This window comes from Salmo trutta, chromosome 29 (assembly GCF_901001165.1).
Source record: "Salmo trutta chromosome 29, fSalTru1.1, whole genome shotgun sequence".
Taxonomy (NCBI): domain Eukaryota; kingdom Metazoa; phylum Chordata; class Actinopteri; order Salmoniformes; family Salmonidae; genus Salmo; species Salmo trutta.
Genome location: NC_042985.1, coordinates 39,175,102 through 39,192,723, shown reverse-complemented (window position 1 = coordinate 39,192,723; position 17,622 = coordinate 39,175,102). Strand labels below are relative to the sequence as shown.

Sequence of the window (17,622 nt, the reverse complement as noted above, 5' to 3'; positions counted from 1 at the left end):
GGCAGGCACAGGTCAGTAATCCAGAGCAGAGCCCGAAAGGTACAGAACGGCAGGCTCAGGGCAGGCAGGGGTCAGTAATCCAGGGTGGTGTGACAATGCATGGAACAGCAGGCAGTCTCAGGGTCATGGCAGGCAGAATGGCAAACTCGGGAAAACTAGACAGGAACTAAAGAAAGACAGGATCATGGGAAAAATGCTGGTAGGCTTGACGAAAAAAAATGAACTGGCAACAGACAAACAGAGAACACATATATAAATACACTGGGGATAATGGGGAAGATGGGCGACACCTGGAGGAGGGTGGAGACAAGCACAATGACAGGTGAAACAGATCAGGGTGTGACAACTCCAGCGTCTTAACAGATTAGACACCTGGACTCCACATTGATTATGGATACAAAATTCCCCTTGGAGATGTCTAGTGGCAGAGCCTTCCGGGCAATTCCACACCAGCAGGAGCGGAAAATATTTTTGGTATCTCAGATTGTTCTGGCAATTCTCACATAGAAACTTAATTCGGATGAGTGATGTTTTAAATGTTTTTTACATCTATTTCACAAACCATTTTTAAGAAAATCATGATGAAAGTGGACATTTTTAAGCTCTTTTTAGACATGCATGTACATGCCTCCTGTAAGACCCTATGATCTGTGAACCGTTCATGATACAAACAACATCTTGGTGGTATTATACTCCACATAGTGTGCTCCAAATAAAATATGGAGTATGCATTGACACTGAAATAAAAATCTTCAAATTCATTATTTCAACATAAAAAATATGAAAAGCTCAAAACTACTCTTTTTGATTTTGTTCATTTTAAGACATATTGTTTGTAACAATATACTCTATAAATACATAACATTTACAGAGTGGGCTCTCCGCTAATTCTGAAGGTATGATACATTTTATAAGCACCACCAACATTGTGAATCGGAAACTCCCTTTGCTCGTGACTTCCCGAATGTGCAATCCTAAAGGAGGGTTGTGATCGGTTAATGTCCTATAATGTAAATGTATATGTATAAAATGGGTCATATCATTAAAAGTACCAGAGCCCACTCTGAAAACGTACATGTTTGAAGATTATATTGTTCCAAACAATATGTCTACAAATAAGCGAAATAAATGAAGGTTGTTTGAGATATTAATATTAATGTGTTTAATGTTGAACAAATTAATGTGAAAATGTATCTTTCAGAATCTAGACATACTCCATATTTGAGAAAAGACAAAAAGGAGAATAATGACACGGAAATGTTGTCCGTATCATGCATGGTTCACAGATCATAGGGTGTTACAAGAGGCATGTACAGGTCTAAAAAGGCCCTAACATTAACAATTTCATAAAGATTTTTTTTTAAATTAAAAAGCATGTTAAACATTCTTCCTCCCAATGACGTTTATATGTGAGAATTGTCAGAACAATCTGAGATACTGAAAATATTTTCTGCTCCCTTTGGCGTGGAATCACCCTTCCAGTTCGGATTAAGGGATTCATACTAAAAATAACCCCCATGGCTATAGTGTTGCTCGGTGTTGTCTAACACAGTGAAAGTATGATGTCGCCAGCTACCTCGAGCTTGCAGTCCATACAAGGTGCATTATGATTGATGCTCCCTGAGGATGGCTGTATGTTCTAATATGGACACTGTATGTAATGTCGGAAAAGGGCGGGTTTTTGCCTTCAATTTCCATTATCCTCCAAGCGTGGCTGAATATCCCCTATCCATCCTGCTGGCATGGACTGGTGTTTTGTCAAATCGCGTATCCATCCATAAGGGATCATAACACGGGGGGATCATGTCCTCAGTGAGGACACATTGCGCCGCAACATCAATTTAAGAGAAAGCACATGATGGATCCCTCTCATAGGTACGGGTCGGGGGAGGGGTCACAAATAATTAACAGGAAGTGGTTTTGAGTGAAAGCGCTCTTGTGAGGGACCAACGCTGTCCCAGGGTGCATCTGAGAGCCCTTCCTTTGTTAGCAGCCGAGGTGGGGGAGGACTGGGAGAAGGGGGGGGGGAGGAAGTGGAAGAGAGGAGAAGAGAGGGGGAAGCCCCATCTGTCACAGAGCTGGTTGGGTCAGTACTTTTGTTGTTCAGGAGTGATGAGATAGATAGATGTGTGTGTGTGTGTGTGTGTGTGTGCGCGCGCGCGTGCGTGCGTGTGTGTGTGTGTGTGAGGAGATAGATGGTAGTCAACATCATGAATTAGGGACCAACCACTGGTTTAATCAAGCCAAGTGACCCAGTGTGATACACACAAATGCATCAGGGCCTCCTCCACAAACATGTGCATGCATATACACGCGAGAGAACACTCTCTCACACACACACACACACACACACACACACACACACACACACACACACACACACACACACACACACACACACACACACACACACAAACAGGTAGTGAAAATTATTATATATATATATTATTTTATTTTTTATACTTAAAAAAATATATATATTATTTTATTGGTGGCATCATTATTTCCATAGGATCTCTTCAAAAAAGTTTTCCACCAAACATTTCAACTCACCAGCGACATAAGAAAGAACGGAGAAGGTCCTAACGCAGAGGTAGAGAGAGATGAGAGAGGGAAGAGAGGAAGTGCCAGTGAAGGTATGAGAAGGTTGACCTAGGAAAGATGTTACTGTTGGTGGGGAGGAGGAGGGGGAGAGGGTGGGACATAGGGACCCAACCTGTACAGATGTTCAGACTGACATCAAAGTACTGAAGCAGCTCTGAAGTAGTCTCTGAGGAGGAGCAACTGACAGGGAGCCAGAGGTAGGCTATAGTAGCTACAGAGTGTAGTTAATACAACTAATCAGAAAGCCACTTGTTTTATTGGGGTAAAGGCACAACGAGATTAGGATAAGGTTCGTCACCAATTGTCTTTGCTGGTCACTATTCTATTATATAGTTGGTTTGTCAATGTTAATCAATTTTGTGAATATTTACAAACATGCTTGGAAAATACTAGGAGGCTAATGCGCCGATTCACCATAATGCTATCCTGTCACTTCGACCTGAATTAAATGAAGGGATTCCTTTATCTGGCCTGGGTTACACCGGTTGAAGGAGTTTAAACCGGTTGAATGTGCATTCGTTTTGTAAGCGGGCTGCCTCCCGGCGTGAGCCAGGTGCAACGCTCTGGCCGACCGCGAAGTCTGCTCAAAACAAAAGTGGTGTGATGAGGATTCTGTGTTTTCCTATAAACGCTTTATCTGCCTTCCCAGTGAAAAATAGATAGACATTTCTAACATTTATTTGATGGAAAATAGATGTTGCATGTGTCTGGATGATGTACAATGCTCCCTTGTAGATAAGATGACCGAGCAGCGCAAACACAGATTACTGTTTGAGTTGAGGAGAGCGCTCCTCGCTCCCCGCTTTCGCCCGGATAAACCCGGGCCAGAGTAATAGAACTCCCTCAAAAACCACCAGCCCCTGCGTTGCGCGCTGTGCGCATGCGTAGTCCTACAGCTCCGACGTTGGCGTCAGTCAGCACTAAAATGCTATCCGGTTAGATTTCCCCGTCAACGGGTTGTGCCAAAACTGTGCTCACTGCGCCTTGCTTCCTCTCCACAGCACGAACACGGACGAAAAGAACACCATGTTATCCAGATTTAAAGACGCTACATTTCAGCAGTGAAAAGAAGGAGGGAGAGACGGAGGAGAGTGAACTAACGACGTAGGCTAGAAAGGGACTCGGAGAAGAGAGAATCCCACCGACCATCTGCGTGAGGCGAGAGAGAGGAGGAGGAGGCCAAAGGGAGAGCGGCAGCAGACTGCGCTTTGGAATAACCTACGGTGTCCGTTGATTTGAAAGGAGCATTTTGAATTGTATTTATTATCCTGCGAGACGTTTTACTAAATTCCCACAAAATGTCATCTTCTGGCAAAGACAACAGCGCACACTATATGAACTATGTGGGACCTTATCGTTTGGAAAAGACCCTCGGCAAAGGACAGACAGGTTAGTCCTTGTTAGTCTTGTCTAGCCGTGGATGATGTGTAGCCTATCGTTCCCGGTTGCTGGCTGTCAATGAAAGCACTGGTTTGTCTTTTATGGGTTATGCTGACATGGGCTAGGACATATGGGCTACTCTGTAGGTTATTGTGGGTTGGATGGATTTGTTTTAGGTTGCATCACAGACGTGCGGGCTGGTTGCTTCTAGTTCCCACTGATTGCTTTTGACTCATTGCATCAATCGGGGTTGAGAGCTTTCAGTCAGTGGGACTGTGCATTTCAATGTCTGTTGTGGATTATCCTTAAAATTCCACTTTCTAATAAAAGGGAATACACTGGTCCGCCCTATAGCCTAGTCAGCTGGCTACGGTTGGGCTGCATGTAGTTCACACGGCTTACGTGTGATTATTGAAATATAATAATAATAATGTCCCTTTAATCCTCATTGCCGGACAACGGGTAAGTGGTATCCCAATGTTGCATGTTGTGGGTCTGTTACCTTGCAGAGTGTCGCTGTCTTCCAACATAGCGCACATTTGTCGGTTACAATGCTGCTTTGGGGAAGTCTGCGCGGATCTTTGCAAAATAAGATAGGGCAAGCTACTGCACTACACAAGCCTACTTCTCTGTCAGTCCCTGCAATGACAAGCACTAGCACCTATCCGTGCAATTGCTGCTGCAATTTCGATTTTTTTTAAATCCCAAACTACACGCATGTGGTGAATTTTGTTTTTATTAACGAAAGATTGACGTAGTCTAGTGATTTCCTGATACCCTATTTGTATCTGGCTAAAGCAGTTTTGAATCAAATAAATAGACTATGTGGGAGGCACAGCATCCCCAAAACGACTAGGCAATGATGTGGTTACCACTGTCATGTGGGTACCACTGTCATAGGCTATAGGCTACTTTTTTGAACGATCAAAAGATCCATAGCCTATAGGCTATAGGCTACAAAGTGCATGCTCAGAGAGGCACAAAGCAAAGTTATAATTCTAAAATGGCTGCTGGGATGGTGTAAATAAAACAAGGCTGCATTACACACTGCAATGGATATTCCAACCTTGAGCTCTTGCTGATCAAAACAATTTGTCTGTGCTGTCTAACCAATGCGGTGCTGTTTAAGCCTACAGTGGCAGTTCAGGAGGAGAGTCAAATAATTATTTTCAAAAATAATTTTGGATTAGTTCTAGCCCAAAAAATGCATTATCTTGCATGCGAACTAGTTTACTGCCTATGTACTGTTTAGTTTGAGAAGGAGAGGTGGAAGATGAGCAAGAGGACCGGAGGGCAACTTTGTTTTAGCTTGCTACTACTATAATTGATTTGAATAAAACCAATATGTGTGTTGGCCATGTTGCATTTACCAGAGTTATTGACCTCACAATAAGCCAGATTGGAGTAACTTACATTGTGGTGCTGAAACCTGAAGCAGCAGTCACGGCAAAATCAATTGGAAATGGACAGCTCAGGGTGCTGAAAGTAGGCAAATTCGAGTAGGCATAATACATTTAAACCATCTTAATTTTAATTAAACTACTAACAACAAGAGAGCTTTGTGTTTGAGCCTCTTTCTTCCTATTCAAGAAATAAGAGGTAGGCCTTTCACAGACTAAATTACGCTGTAGGCTGCTATATACAGTACCAGTCAAAAGTTTGGACACACCTACTCATTCAAGGGTTTTTCTTTATTTGGACTATTTTCTACATTGTAAAATAATAGTGAATACATAAAACTAGGAAATAACAGATATGGAATCATGTAGTAACCAAAAAAGTGTGAAACAAATCAAAATATATTTTATATTTAAGATTCTTCAAAGTAAGCCAGATTACTGAATTGATGACAGCTTTGCACACTCTTGGCATTCTCTCAACCAGCTTCATGCGGTAGTCAACTGGAATGTATTTTAATTAACACATGTGCCTTGTTAAAAGTTCATTTGTGGAATTTCTTTCCTTCTTAATGCATTTCAGCCAATCAGTTGTGTTGTGACAAGGTACGGGTGGTATACAGAAGATAGCCCTATTTGGTAAAAGACCAAGTCCATATTATGGCAAGAACAGCTCAAATAAGCAAAGAGAAATGACAGTCCATCATTACTTTAATACACGAAGGTCAGTCAATCTGGAAAATTTCAATAACTTTGAATGTTTCTTCAAGTGCAGTCGCAAAAATCATCAAGCTCTATGATGAAACTGGCGCTCATGAGGATCGCCACAGGAAAGGAAGACCCAGAGTTACATCTGCTGCAGAGGATAAGTTCATTAGAGTTACCAGCAAGCGTTCAAGTAACAGACACATCTCAACATCAACTGTTCAGAGGAGACTGCGTGAATCAGGCCTTCATGTTCGAATTGCTGAAAATAAATCACTACTAAAGGACACCAATAATAAGAAGAGACTTGCTTGGGCCAAAAAACACGAGCAATGGACATTAGACCGGTGGAAATCTGTCCTTTGGTCTGATGAGTCCAAATGTGAGATTTTAGGTTCCAACCACTGTGTTTTTGTGAGACGCGGAGTAGGTGAACGGATGATCTCCGCAAGTGTGGTTCCCACCGTGAAGCATGGAGGAGGAGGTGTGATGGTGTGGGGGTGCTTTGCTGGTGACATGGTGTATGATTTATTTAGAATTCAAGGCACACTTAACCAGCATGGCTACCACAGCATTCTGCAGTGATACGCCATCCCATCTGGTTTGCGCTTAGTGGGACTATCATTTGTTTTTCAACAGGACAATGACCCAACACACCTCCAGGCTGTGTAAGGGCTATTTGTAAGTCGCTCTGGATAAGAGCGTCTGCTAAATGACTTAAATGTAAATGTAAATGTAAATTTGACCAAGAAGGAGAGTGATGGAGTGCTGCATCAGATGACCTGGCCTCCACAATCACCCGACCTCAACCCAAATGAGATGGTTTGGGATGAGTTGGACTGCAGAGTGAAGGAAAAGCAGTGCTCAGCATATGTGGGAACTCCTTCAAGACTGTTGGAAAAGTAGTCCAGGTGAAGCTGGTTGAGAAAATGCCAGGAGTGTGCAAAGCTGTCATCAAGGCAAAGGGGGGCGACTTTGAAGAATCAAAAATCTACACTTTTGGTTACGGCATGATTCTGCATGATTCCACATGTTTTATTTCATAGTTTTGATGTCAGTATAATTCTACAATGTAGAAAATAGTAAAAATAAAGAAAAACCCTTGAATGAGTAGGTGTGTCCAAATTTTAAATGGTACTGTAAATAGATTTGGCGGTAAATCCCTCCACCCACCATGCACTCTTTAAATAGACTACCTCAGTGTCAGTGAAGGGCTGTTAATTTAAAACCAGGACTCGAATTGAGGGGGTATGAGAGGGTACGCCATAGGCCTACCTAGGGTTGAAACTGTTACCAGTTTCACGATAAACCACGGTAAAATTCCCAACAATTAGTATTACTGTTTCAAATTTTAATTATCATTAAAACCGTGTTTGATTACCACGGTTTGAAAAACTCCCGGTAAATGCTGTCCAGCATCAACCAAAGTTAGCAAAAGTCTGACGCAGGCGCAGCATGCAACATGGGATTTGTTTTGTGTGAAAACATGGTGGAAGGCAGTGACAGCGCTCGGGAGATTTTTCAGCCTTCTAAGAGGACCAAATCTGAAGTGTGGTCGTATTTTGGATTTTTACAAGAGTGCTGAGGGAAACTTAATCGAAGATGGTCACCCTGTCTGCAGAACATTGCTTCGAAAGGGGGCAACACTTCAAATCTCGTGACCACCACTTCATCGGGAATGCAAGGTAAGTTAACTTTTAGCTCAATGATTGATGTGGGGACTTCGGACTGGGGGAAAATGTCACGGTTTGTCTGTCTAACTTGCTAATAGCTCGTCAATCATGTAAACTGAAGCTTTCAGTGTTACCTACTCTTGTAAAAACACTACACGTTGTTCTGCTGCTGTATGCGTCGTGTGTCTGCAGACTCTATTCGCCCATTGCACACGATAACACGTTATGTAGTTTAGTCACCCAACCAACATATTTTGTTCATTTAAAATCCGGCAGACGTCGACTTGGTTGTAAAAGTGTTCCAACAGGAGAAACACTATAGACTCCTATATACAAGACTCCTGTATTTATGTTAATTGTTGGGCTCATTGCAATTACTATCACTGTCTGCTTAAGACTCATTTGAATTTATGTAAATTGTGCATGGGGTCATTGCATATACTCAAATGCAACACAGAAGATACACGCACACACACAAACAGTCTAAGTGAATAATAATGATTATAATGTAACAACACCAATAATAATAATAATACATTAATAATGCTATTCCCTTGTTTACAGAGTGGGCGTGCAGCAGGTAAACCCAGTGATGCTACCGGTCGCTCCTCAACTTCAGTTGTGACACAGACTCTCGATCAAGCATTTAAAAGGCAGGCTGCTTATGCACCCACATCAAAAAATGCTCTGGACCTCACTGCAGCCCTTTCATATTACTTTGCAAAGGACATGATGCCATTTCAAATTCTTGAGAGGCCTGGCTTTCTGAGGCTGATGAATGTTGCCGTGCCTCACAACAAAGTGAGTGCTGCTAATTGTATTTGTTGTTTGTTTATTTGATTTGCTTACTTAAGGTTGTGTTCATTTAAAGCTGCACAAGGGAAATTTTTACCTCTCATGGCCACATGGTGCCATCTTTAATGTTAATGTTATTATTTTAATGTTTATGCACACAAAAAGTGCATAGTGCTGCTAATTTTATTTGTTGTTTGTTGGATTTCAATATAAAACTTGGTGAAATTATTTCAGTGTGTGTATCAGTACTTTTTTTAACATTTCCAGCACATTTTAACAACACCGCGATAATACTGTGTCACGTCCTGACCATAGAAAGCTTTTATTTTCTATGGTAGAGTAGGTCAGGGTGTGACTGGGGGGTTAATCTAGTTTATATTTTCTGTGTGGGGTTCTAGTTTAGTTTTTCAATGTTTGGGTGATTTGTATGATGCCCAATTAGAAGCAGCTGGTAATCGTTGTCTCTAATTGGGGATCATACTTAAGTAGCATGTTTTCCACCTGTGGGTTATGGGATATTGTGTTTTGAGTGAGTGTATGTAGCACCTCTGTAGTCACGTCTCAGCCATATCTCAGACTGGCCACTAAAAAGAACAGATTAAGATGGGCAAAAGAACTCAAGACGCTAGACAGAGGAAGATTGGAAAAAAGTATTATGGACAGATGAATCTAAACTTGTGTTTGGATCACATTCGTGAGATGCAGAAAAAATAAAAAGATGCTGGAGGAGTGCTTGACGCCATCTGTCAAGCATGGTGGAGGCAATGTGATGATCTGGGGGTGCTTTGGTGGTGGTAAAGTGGGAGATTTGTACAGGGTTAAAGGGATATTGAAGAAGGAAGGCTATCACTCCATTTTGCAACACCATGCCATACCCTGTGGACGGCACTTAATTGGAGCCAATTTCCTCCGACAACAGGTCAATGACCTAAAGCACAGCTCCAAACTATGCAAGAACTATTTAGGAAAGAAGCAGTCAGCTGGTATTCTGTCTAAAATTACCGGATCTCAACCCTAGTGTGCCCATCAAGCCAATCCAACTTGTGGGAGGTGCTTCAGGAAGCATGGGGTGAAATGTTTTCAACAAATGACCTCAACAAATTGACAACTAGAATGCCAAAGGTCTGCAAGGCTGTAATTGCTGTAAATGGAGGATTCTTTGATGAAAGCAACGTTTAAAGGACACAATTATTATTTCAATTAAAAATCATTATTTATAACCTTGTCAACATCTTGACTATATTTCCTATTAATTTTGCAACTCATTTCATGTATGTTTTCATGGAAAACAAGGACATTTCTAAGTGACCCCAAAGAATTCCACATTTTTGTTAAAATGGCGCCGGAGCAGAAGGCAGACATTTTACTCGCCCCCAACTGATTGTGTTTTTTGTTCGTTTATCTGCGTTGTTTGTAACTTATTCTTTTACTATTTTTGTACATAATGTTTGTACATAATGTTGCCGCTACCGTCTCTTATGACCGAAAATAACTTCTAGACATGATCAAGACAAAGGAGATGATTGTGGACTGCAGGAAAAAGAGGACCGAGCATGCTCACATTCTCATCGATGGGGCTGAGCGTGGAGCAGGTTGAGAGCTTCAAGTTCCTTGGTGTCCACGTCACCAACAAACTAACATGGTCCAGGCACACCATGACAGTCGTGAAGCGGGCACGACAAAACCTATTCCCCCTCAGGAGTCTGAAAAGATTTGGCATGGGTCCTCAGATCCTCAAAAGGTTCCACAGCTGCACCATTGAGAGCATCCTGACTGGTTGCATCACTGCCTGGTATGGCAACTGCTCGTTCTCCGACCGCACGGCACTACAGAGGGTAGTGCGAACAGCCCAGTACATCACTGGGGCCAAGCTTCCTGCCATCCAGGACCTCTATACCAGGCGGTGTCAGAGGAAGGCCCTGAAAATTGTCAAAGACTCCAGCCACCCTAGTCATAGACTGTTCTCTCTGCTACCACACGGCAAGCGGTACCGGAGCACCAAGTCTAGGTCCAAGAGGCTTCTAAACAGCTTCTACCCCCAAGCCATAAGACTCCTGAACATCTAGTCAAATGGCTACCCAGACTATTCACATTGCCCCCCCCCCCCTCTCCACACCACTGCCACTTTCTGTTGTCATCTATGCATAGTCACTTTAATTAACTCTACCTACATGTACATACTACCTCAACTAACCGGTGCCACCGCACATTGACTCAGTGCCGGCACCCCCTCTGTATATATTCTTATTTTTTACTGCTCCTCTCTAATTACTTGTTACTTTTATCTCTCATTCTTATCCATATTTTTGGGAACTGCACTGCCGGTTAGGGGCTCGTAAGTAAGCATTTCACTGTAAGGCCTACCCCTGTTGTATTCAGCGCATGTGACAAATAAAATTTGTCACGGTTGTGTGTATTTTGCTGAGAGGTCCGATTTTCTCCATTTAATCTGTATTAATAACGTTCACTCCCTAATTATTCCCAATTTTGTCTTGGCTGCTTAATGTCGCAAATGTTTTTTTATACGGACTTCTGGTTGTCGTTCATATGCATCCTTTGCAATAGGAGCCCTGTCACGTTCTGTTCATTCAGTAACTAGTTCAAATCTACCTCAACCACTTCCAGGGCTGTATAGAGGTGAGGGTGACATGGCCTGCCTGTGTTGAACTGCGTTCATCAATATAGAACTCAAGCATTCGGGTGTACATTCACACAGTAGCCTACTGTAACACACACACACACGCACACACTTTAATTCTCACTCCAAAGTCACTGCTGTTTACAGTACTATGGACGAGGGAGAGGGACACAGTCCTATATGACCATGCAAGTTAGCGAGGTCAAACAGCAGTTGGTACCCGTACTCTGGTCTCATTACCATATTTATGTGAAGGCTTTACATTGATATGCAATGGGTTACATAGTAAGTAGAGAACTATGCTAATGACTTACTGTGTAACCCTACTAGTCATTTTCCACATTACTGGAGGGAACAAAACAACTCCGGGAACCTGGTTCATAATCCCTGGAATCATTGGCATGTATTAGCATTGGCTCTTGCACTGCATTGCATTTGATTGGTCATGGAGAGCTGCTAGTGGCATTACATCATTCCATTCCCTTATGAACGTATCCATTCGGGTCACCTTCTGTACCTGTGTCCTTGTATACCATAGGTTCTCATAGGTGCTCAGGGTGACAGGTAGCCTAGCGGTTAGAGCGTTGGGCCAGTAACCAAAAAGGTTGCCGGTTTGAATACCTGAGCGAGGTGAAAAATTCTGTCGAATTGCCCTTGAGCAAGGCACTTAACTCTAATTTGCTCCAGGGGCACCGTACTACTACGGCTGACCCTGTCAAATAACACAAACTTCACCTATCCAGTGTATGTGACAAGAAAACGGGTAGCTTTTTTTTTTATCCGCTCCACCCCTCTCTCATCTAGTCCTCTCTCCCCACCACAATGCTCTCTGGCCTGGGTAAGCGACGTCCCAGCTTCCCTTAGCAGTCCAACATCTCCAGTCTCCGCTAGCGACCCCACCCCTCTCAGCCATTCTGTTCTTCCCACCCCCCTGTTCTTTGGGTAAAAGGCATGCCACGTGTGTCGAGCTTGTGCCGTCTGTTCGACCCTGTCCCCTCCAGGGCTCCAGTGTCCACTCCAACTATGACTCCGCATACTGGAGTGAATCTAAAGCAGAGCTGGGCCGCAAGCAGGAACGCTGCTGAACGACTCTCTGTGTGTGTGTGTGTGTGTGTGTGTGACGGTGCGCACGTCTTCACACGAGACGTGACAGAAAGAGAGAGCGCGTGTGTGTATATTTAGACCATTGACAATGTGTGTTATTATTTCTGGCTGTCCTTCGTATGCATCCTTTGCACTTGGAGCCCTGTTTCTTATTTCTTATTGTGTGTGTGTGTGTGTGCGTGCGCGTGTTGGGCTGGCTCTAGCGCGACTGTGAGGCTGACTGAGGTTGTTGATGGCTGTTATTATGAATAGAATTCCCATGTGCTGCGTCTGCAGAGAGAGAACAGAGAAGCCCATATGTCGTCACAGGGGGAGAGACGTGTGTTTGTGCGTGCTTGTGTGTGTGTTTGTGTGCGTGCGTGCGTATCACACACAGAGCTTATGTGGAACCCCAAGGGGCCAGGATTTAAACAGGAAGCCTTCTAGCCTAATTCAATTTTCTACCTCAAATGAGAAACCCAGCACCTCTCCTACCCTCCTATAAGATTACAATGATTGATATTGAGATCATCCAGGGGGCCTATATCATTATTCAACATGCACACAATGCTTTCTTAAAAGTAAGGACTCAATCCATGGTTGTAATTTTTTCAAATATAAATCAATGGTAAACAATAGAATCTTGGTTTATTGTGGTGCTCCTAAATTAGTGTTCGGCAACGCTGAATGGTTAAAATGAATGGCAGGTTTTGGAATGGGATTGCTGGGTGATTTTTCTACAGGGGCCAACCTGGAGGCGTTTTGCCAAGAAGAGCTGTCTTGCTGGGCAGACTCAGAACAATTAGTCTGTGTGTTTTCATCTGTAAGAGTTGGAGCCTCTTTTAACGCAGGCTTTCCAGCCTCATATTTGGTCCTCATTTGCTAAGTGTCCAGCAGTGTGTGTGTGTGTGTGTCTGTGCGTGTGTGTGTGTGTGTGCGTGCGTGTGTGTGTGTTGTGTGCGTGTGTGTGTTGTGTGTGTGTGTCGGGCAGCAGCAGTGGGGATGGTTGTCATGGTTTCATCTCTCCTCTGACAATGGCCATGCTTTCCATCCTGGAGATCACAGCGAGACCGCAGCCGCCAAGCTTTTTATATCCTCCTCTCCTCCCCTCTCCTTCTCTCCCACCCGCCCTTACCCCCTCTCTCTATCCTTTGCTTGCCATTGCCCCCCTCTCCCACACTCTATCACTACCCCGTCTCTCCCTTCATCTCTTCTCTCACTCTCCTGTAGCCTCTCTCTCCTTTCTCGTCTCTTCCACACTCTAACTCTCTTCTCACCATGGCCTACTTCCGTACTCCCCTCTCCTCTTTCCTCTCTAGCCTCTACAGTGTTTCCCTCAGAAGTGAAGTGATCTCTGGCGGATGTATTGACCATCTCCAGTTGTGTTGTGGGAAGTAACCAGGAAGCATTGGCTTCTCCTGTATATAAGGGCATCATGAAGTGTTGGTTTGGTGAGCATATATGTATCCCTTTCTGTGGATCACTCTGTGCTCATAAGACAGACTGTAATTTACCCATGGATGCGCCTAAAGGCTGAAGGGTCCCAGAGGAGGAGAGGGAGGGGGAGAGAGGGGATCATCTGCCCAGATGGAGGTGTTTGGGTTGCCTGAGATACAGCTTCATTATCAGCCGGCTGCAGAGGTGTGTGCAGTCCCTTGCTCTCGGTGTGTGTGTGCGCGCATTACGAAAGGGACTGCATTTCGGAATCGTATTTATTTCTACCAGTGTACTGTGCGGGAAAATTATACCAAAAACTTCGACACAATTTAATTGGTTGAAATTGTGAGCCCTCTTTTTGTACTGTGGGGATGGGTCAGTTGTATGCGATAATATTGCGATGATTTGACTGTTTTATGTGGAAATAGTGCGGTGATTGGTCAAACATGCAAGCCCTCGCATAATATGCAGGGAATTGTTGATTTTGCCCAAAAAATTCGCAATCGCGGAATCCTGGAGGGACTGCCTTTTGGCAAAGACAGGGCTAATAATATAAATTATTGGATTGTACTTCTCTCTCAGTCAAGTGGGCTGGTTTCCACGGTAACCTGGGGAATGCTCTCCCTCTCCTTGTTGGTTGGCTGGATGGTTGAATATACTGTATATGTTTCTCTCTCTCTCTCCCTCCATCTCTCTCTTTCTCTCTGCGGCCCCTGCCTTTTTCTCGACTCTGCCTGAGGGGCTTGCCTGAGCTATGTGACCCTAATTTGGCCCACTGCAGTAAAAGGTTACCCAGAATCTCCACCCACACACACACACGCACGCACGCACGAACGCACGCACACACACACACACACACACACACACACACACACCTCTCAGATAGGTAGGCAGGGTAAGTACTTTTTCTGAATTCCAGTCTTTGGATCGTTGATTTTGGTGCAGGCTGATAATTCGATCTCATTAACCCAAGGAGATAATTCCCCTTTCTCAGCCATATTATCTTCTCCCTACTGTCCTTTTCTATAAAACCCGATTCAAACACAAGACCCCACCATCCTCTCCTATCTTTAACCTTTGGCTTCAAGAGGGAGGCGGAGAGAGAGAGGGGAAAGATAAGAGGGATTGAGGGAAAGAGAGAGAGCGATGATCTTGTGAAAATCTTGGAAAATCATGTGCTCTTCCGCACCCCGAAGGGACTGATCATGAGCATTGACTCTTGAGGGCATGAGGGTGGAGAGAGAGAGAGAGAACATGAGTGTGTGTAGACGAGTCTACACAGAAACCTCTGTTAGTGTGACCAGGAGTTGGAACGTGGAACAGGACACAACCAAACTGCCTCTTTTAACCTCATGCATTTCCTCTATATGTTGTGAAATACAGTGTTCATATTAGGACATCCTTTAGTCTCAGCAGAGCTTGTGTCATTCTCATCAGGACATGTCAGTCTCCGGTAGCGGTGAGGTCTCGGTGGTGAGGCTTTATGTGGTTTAAGAGCATGCGTGAGAATTACAGGGGGAAATGTTTACCTTGCGATGTGCTGTAAGATGAATGGTTCTGAATGGCTTGTGAAAGCTGCAATGCTCTAATAAGTTTATGGTTACGTAATGGTAATGAACCAGATATGTCTAGGTTTATGAAAAATACACATTCACTATTTGTGGTGTGTGTGTGTGTGTGTGTGTGTGTCATTATCAGTCCTTGTCAGCAGGATGAAAGAGGATTATTATAGAGGTTGTTAGAAGTGCAAAAATGTATGAGGCAAGAAAAAAACTTCTCTCAACACATGAGAAATCTTTGATATCTTGGGAACGGGAAAGAACAAAGGGTGTTTATCATCTCTCCAGCAAGACGGAGAGATGTTATTAGTTTGATTCAATTATTTCTCCCCCTCACTCACACACACACACACACACACACACGGTTCCATGGCTGCCCTCAGCTAGCACAATCATTACAGTCAGGTCTGGGTTTTCAGTCTCTTGCCCATGGCATTTCCTCATTAACAAGTTGCCCTAGGTGCTACTTAGCACACACTCCCTGAAATATTCACACTGCAGCTTTGGGGTGTGTGAAGAGGTGTGTGTATTGCCTCTTAACCCTCTACGGTAGTGTTCTTCCCTCCTGGTCCTGGAATAATCCAGCACCAACACACCTGCTTTATCTAATCATGGGCTTGATGGCGTGTTTATTAGAAGTGTTAGTGTTGGGACAATATGTGTGAGCAGAAACTTTCCAGAAACTGCCCATCAAACTCAGTGGGAAAAGGCTGTTTGATGGCTACTCTATCTTTACCAGGTACTTACCTTTGACCCTTATAAACCTGCACTATATAGGAAATAAGCTATCATTTGAGATGTGTGTGTGTGTGTGTGCGTGTGTGTGTGTGCTTCTCCCTATAGAACCTGACAGATGGGGGGGGGGGTTCTGTCAGCTACTTGGAGATTCCATTCCTCTCTTCTCCTCCTCTCTCCTGTGAAGTTCATTACCTCTCCTGTCATTTATGTACGGGGACGTGTGCCGTATTTATCCTGGGTCAATTGTCTTTATTATTGGCTAGCCAGAGGTTTAATCAACTCCGCAACACCGCAGAGCAACACATTTGTTAGTGGGTGCAAGCGCTACTGTGTGTTTGTGTGTGTGCATTTGTTAGCGTGTGAAATAGGAGTGTGTAGCCTGCGTGTGTATGTGCATTCTATTATGTGTGTGTGTGTGTGTTTCTTTGTGTGTGCGCCTGCATAGGTCCGTGTGCATTCACCTACCCTCTTTCATGAATGACTTAGTATTCACAGTATGCTGTGTTGTCAGTCACCTCCACAGGTTTCTGTAGGAGACAGAGGAACTTAAGAGGATCAGATGTAGGTAACTGCAGCACAAGACTCTGTCCATGTGAATCATTGACACTGCTGCTGTACGTGAAAAAGCCTCTGCTCTGCCAACGAGTAAAAGGGAGAGGTACTTACCCTGCTAGCAATTAAGATCACTTGGTGGTTGTTGGTGTGAATCTACTGTACTGTAAAGGAAGTTTTGTTTTTAGCTCGTTTTTAGCTAGCTACTATGCTACTCACACCCTGTTAGCATCGCACTAAACGTTCATGTGTTACCCGTAGCAACCCTAGCTGATGCTAGCTTTGTAGTCTCCCGATTTGGCAAACGCCTCCCTGACTCAGCAGTTAATCGGCGTTCTCCACTCTAATCCATCCCACCCTGGCAGGCCTGATAGTTCAGGCCAACCACTGCTAACACAGATAGCCAACAGCCAATAGCCCATCCACGGCTAACACAGATAGCTAACAGTACCTCCACCGCTAATACAGAAAGCCCATCTACGGCTAATACAGCCATATTTAACTTGGACCAATTGAAAGGCTCAATCAATAGCTGTTAATAAAATGGGTTATGGCTTCAGATAAGCCCCTTATGGCTCTGCAGACCCCTTCCCTCAGCCAAAAACGTAATGAAATTGAGCACAAATCCTCCTAGGCCCTCCCTCTGCTATCTCTCACTCTGCTCTCTCTCTCTCTCTCTGCTCCCTCTCTCTGCTCCTTCGCTCTATCCTCTCTCTGTCAGCTCTCTCTCCGCTCCCTCCTGTCTTTATCTCTTCGTTTGGGTACTCATCCCATTCCAAAAGCAATCTGTACTTTTCCCATGAGTCAGCACTTGTGCCGTCCATGAGCAGAGTCAAGCGGGCGGGGAAATTATAATTTGAAGAGCTGCTTTACCTCACTCACTCTCTCGCTCTGTCTGAGCCATACCACACAGAAAGTTAATTTCTTAGCGCTTTGGATTTTTTTGTCGTCGCCATCTCATATGAAGGCCACTAGCGACACAACCAGATTCTTGCCTCCTCTTTTGAAAAGGGCCTGATCATTTGTGCTCTAGAGCAGCTTGGGCATCATGTCACATCCCC

At 44.0% G+C, this 17,622-nt stretch overlaps 1 protein-coding gene and 1 long non-coding RNA gene across 3 annotated transcripts in view; both read left to right on the top strand.

Annotated features, from left to right (window-relative positions):
* The first annotated feature begins 3,492 nt into the window (after positions 1–3,492).
* The window catches only part of LOC115167594 (serine/threonine-protein kinase BRSK2-like), a 178,015-nt gene continuing 163,885 nt past the window's right edge, over positions 3,493–17,622 (top strand). For both annotated transcript variants that reach the window (XM_029722174.1, XM_029722173.1), the window contains exon 1: positions 3,493–3,993. In XM_029722174.1, the coding sequence (XP_029578034.1) occupies positions 3,903–3,993 (91 nt within the window). In that variant the 5' untranslated portion in view covers positions 3,493–3,902. The remainder of the gene's footprint in view (positions 3,994–17,622) is intronic.
* Positions 7,668–8,781, top strand: LOC115167595 (uncharacterized). Its single transcript, XR_003870513.1, has 2 exons — positions 7,668–7,771; positions 8,324–8,781. It is a non-coding gene; the product is annotated as an uncharacterized LOC115167595 (long non-coding RNA).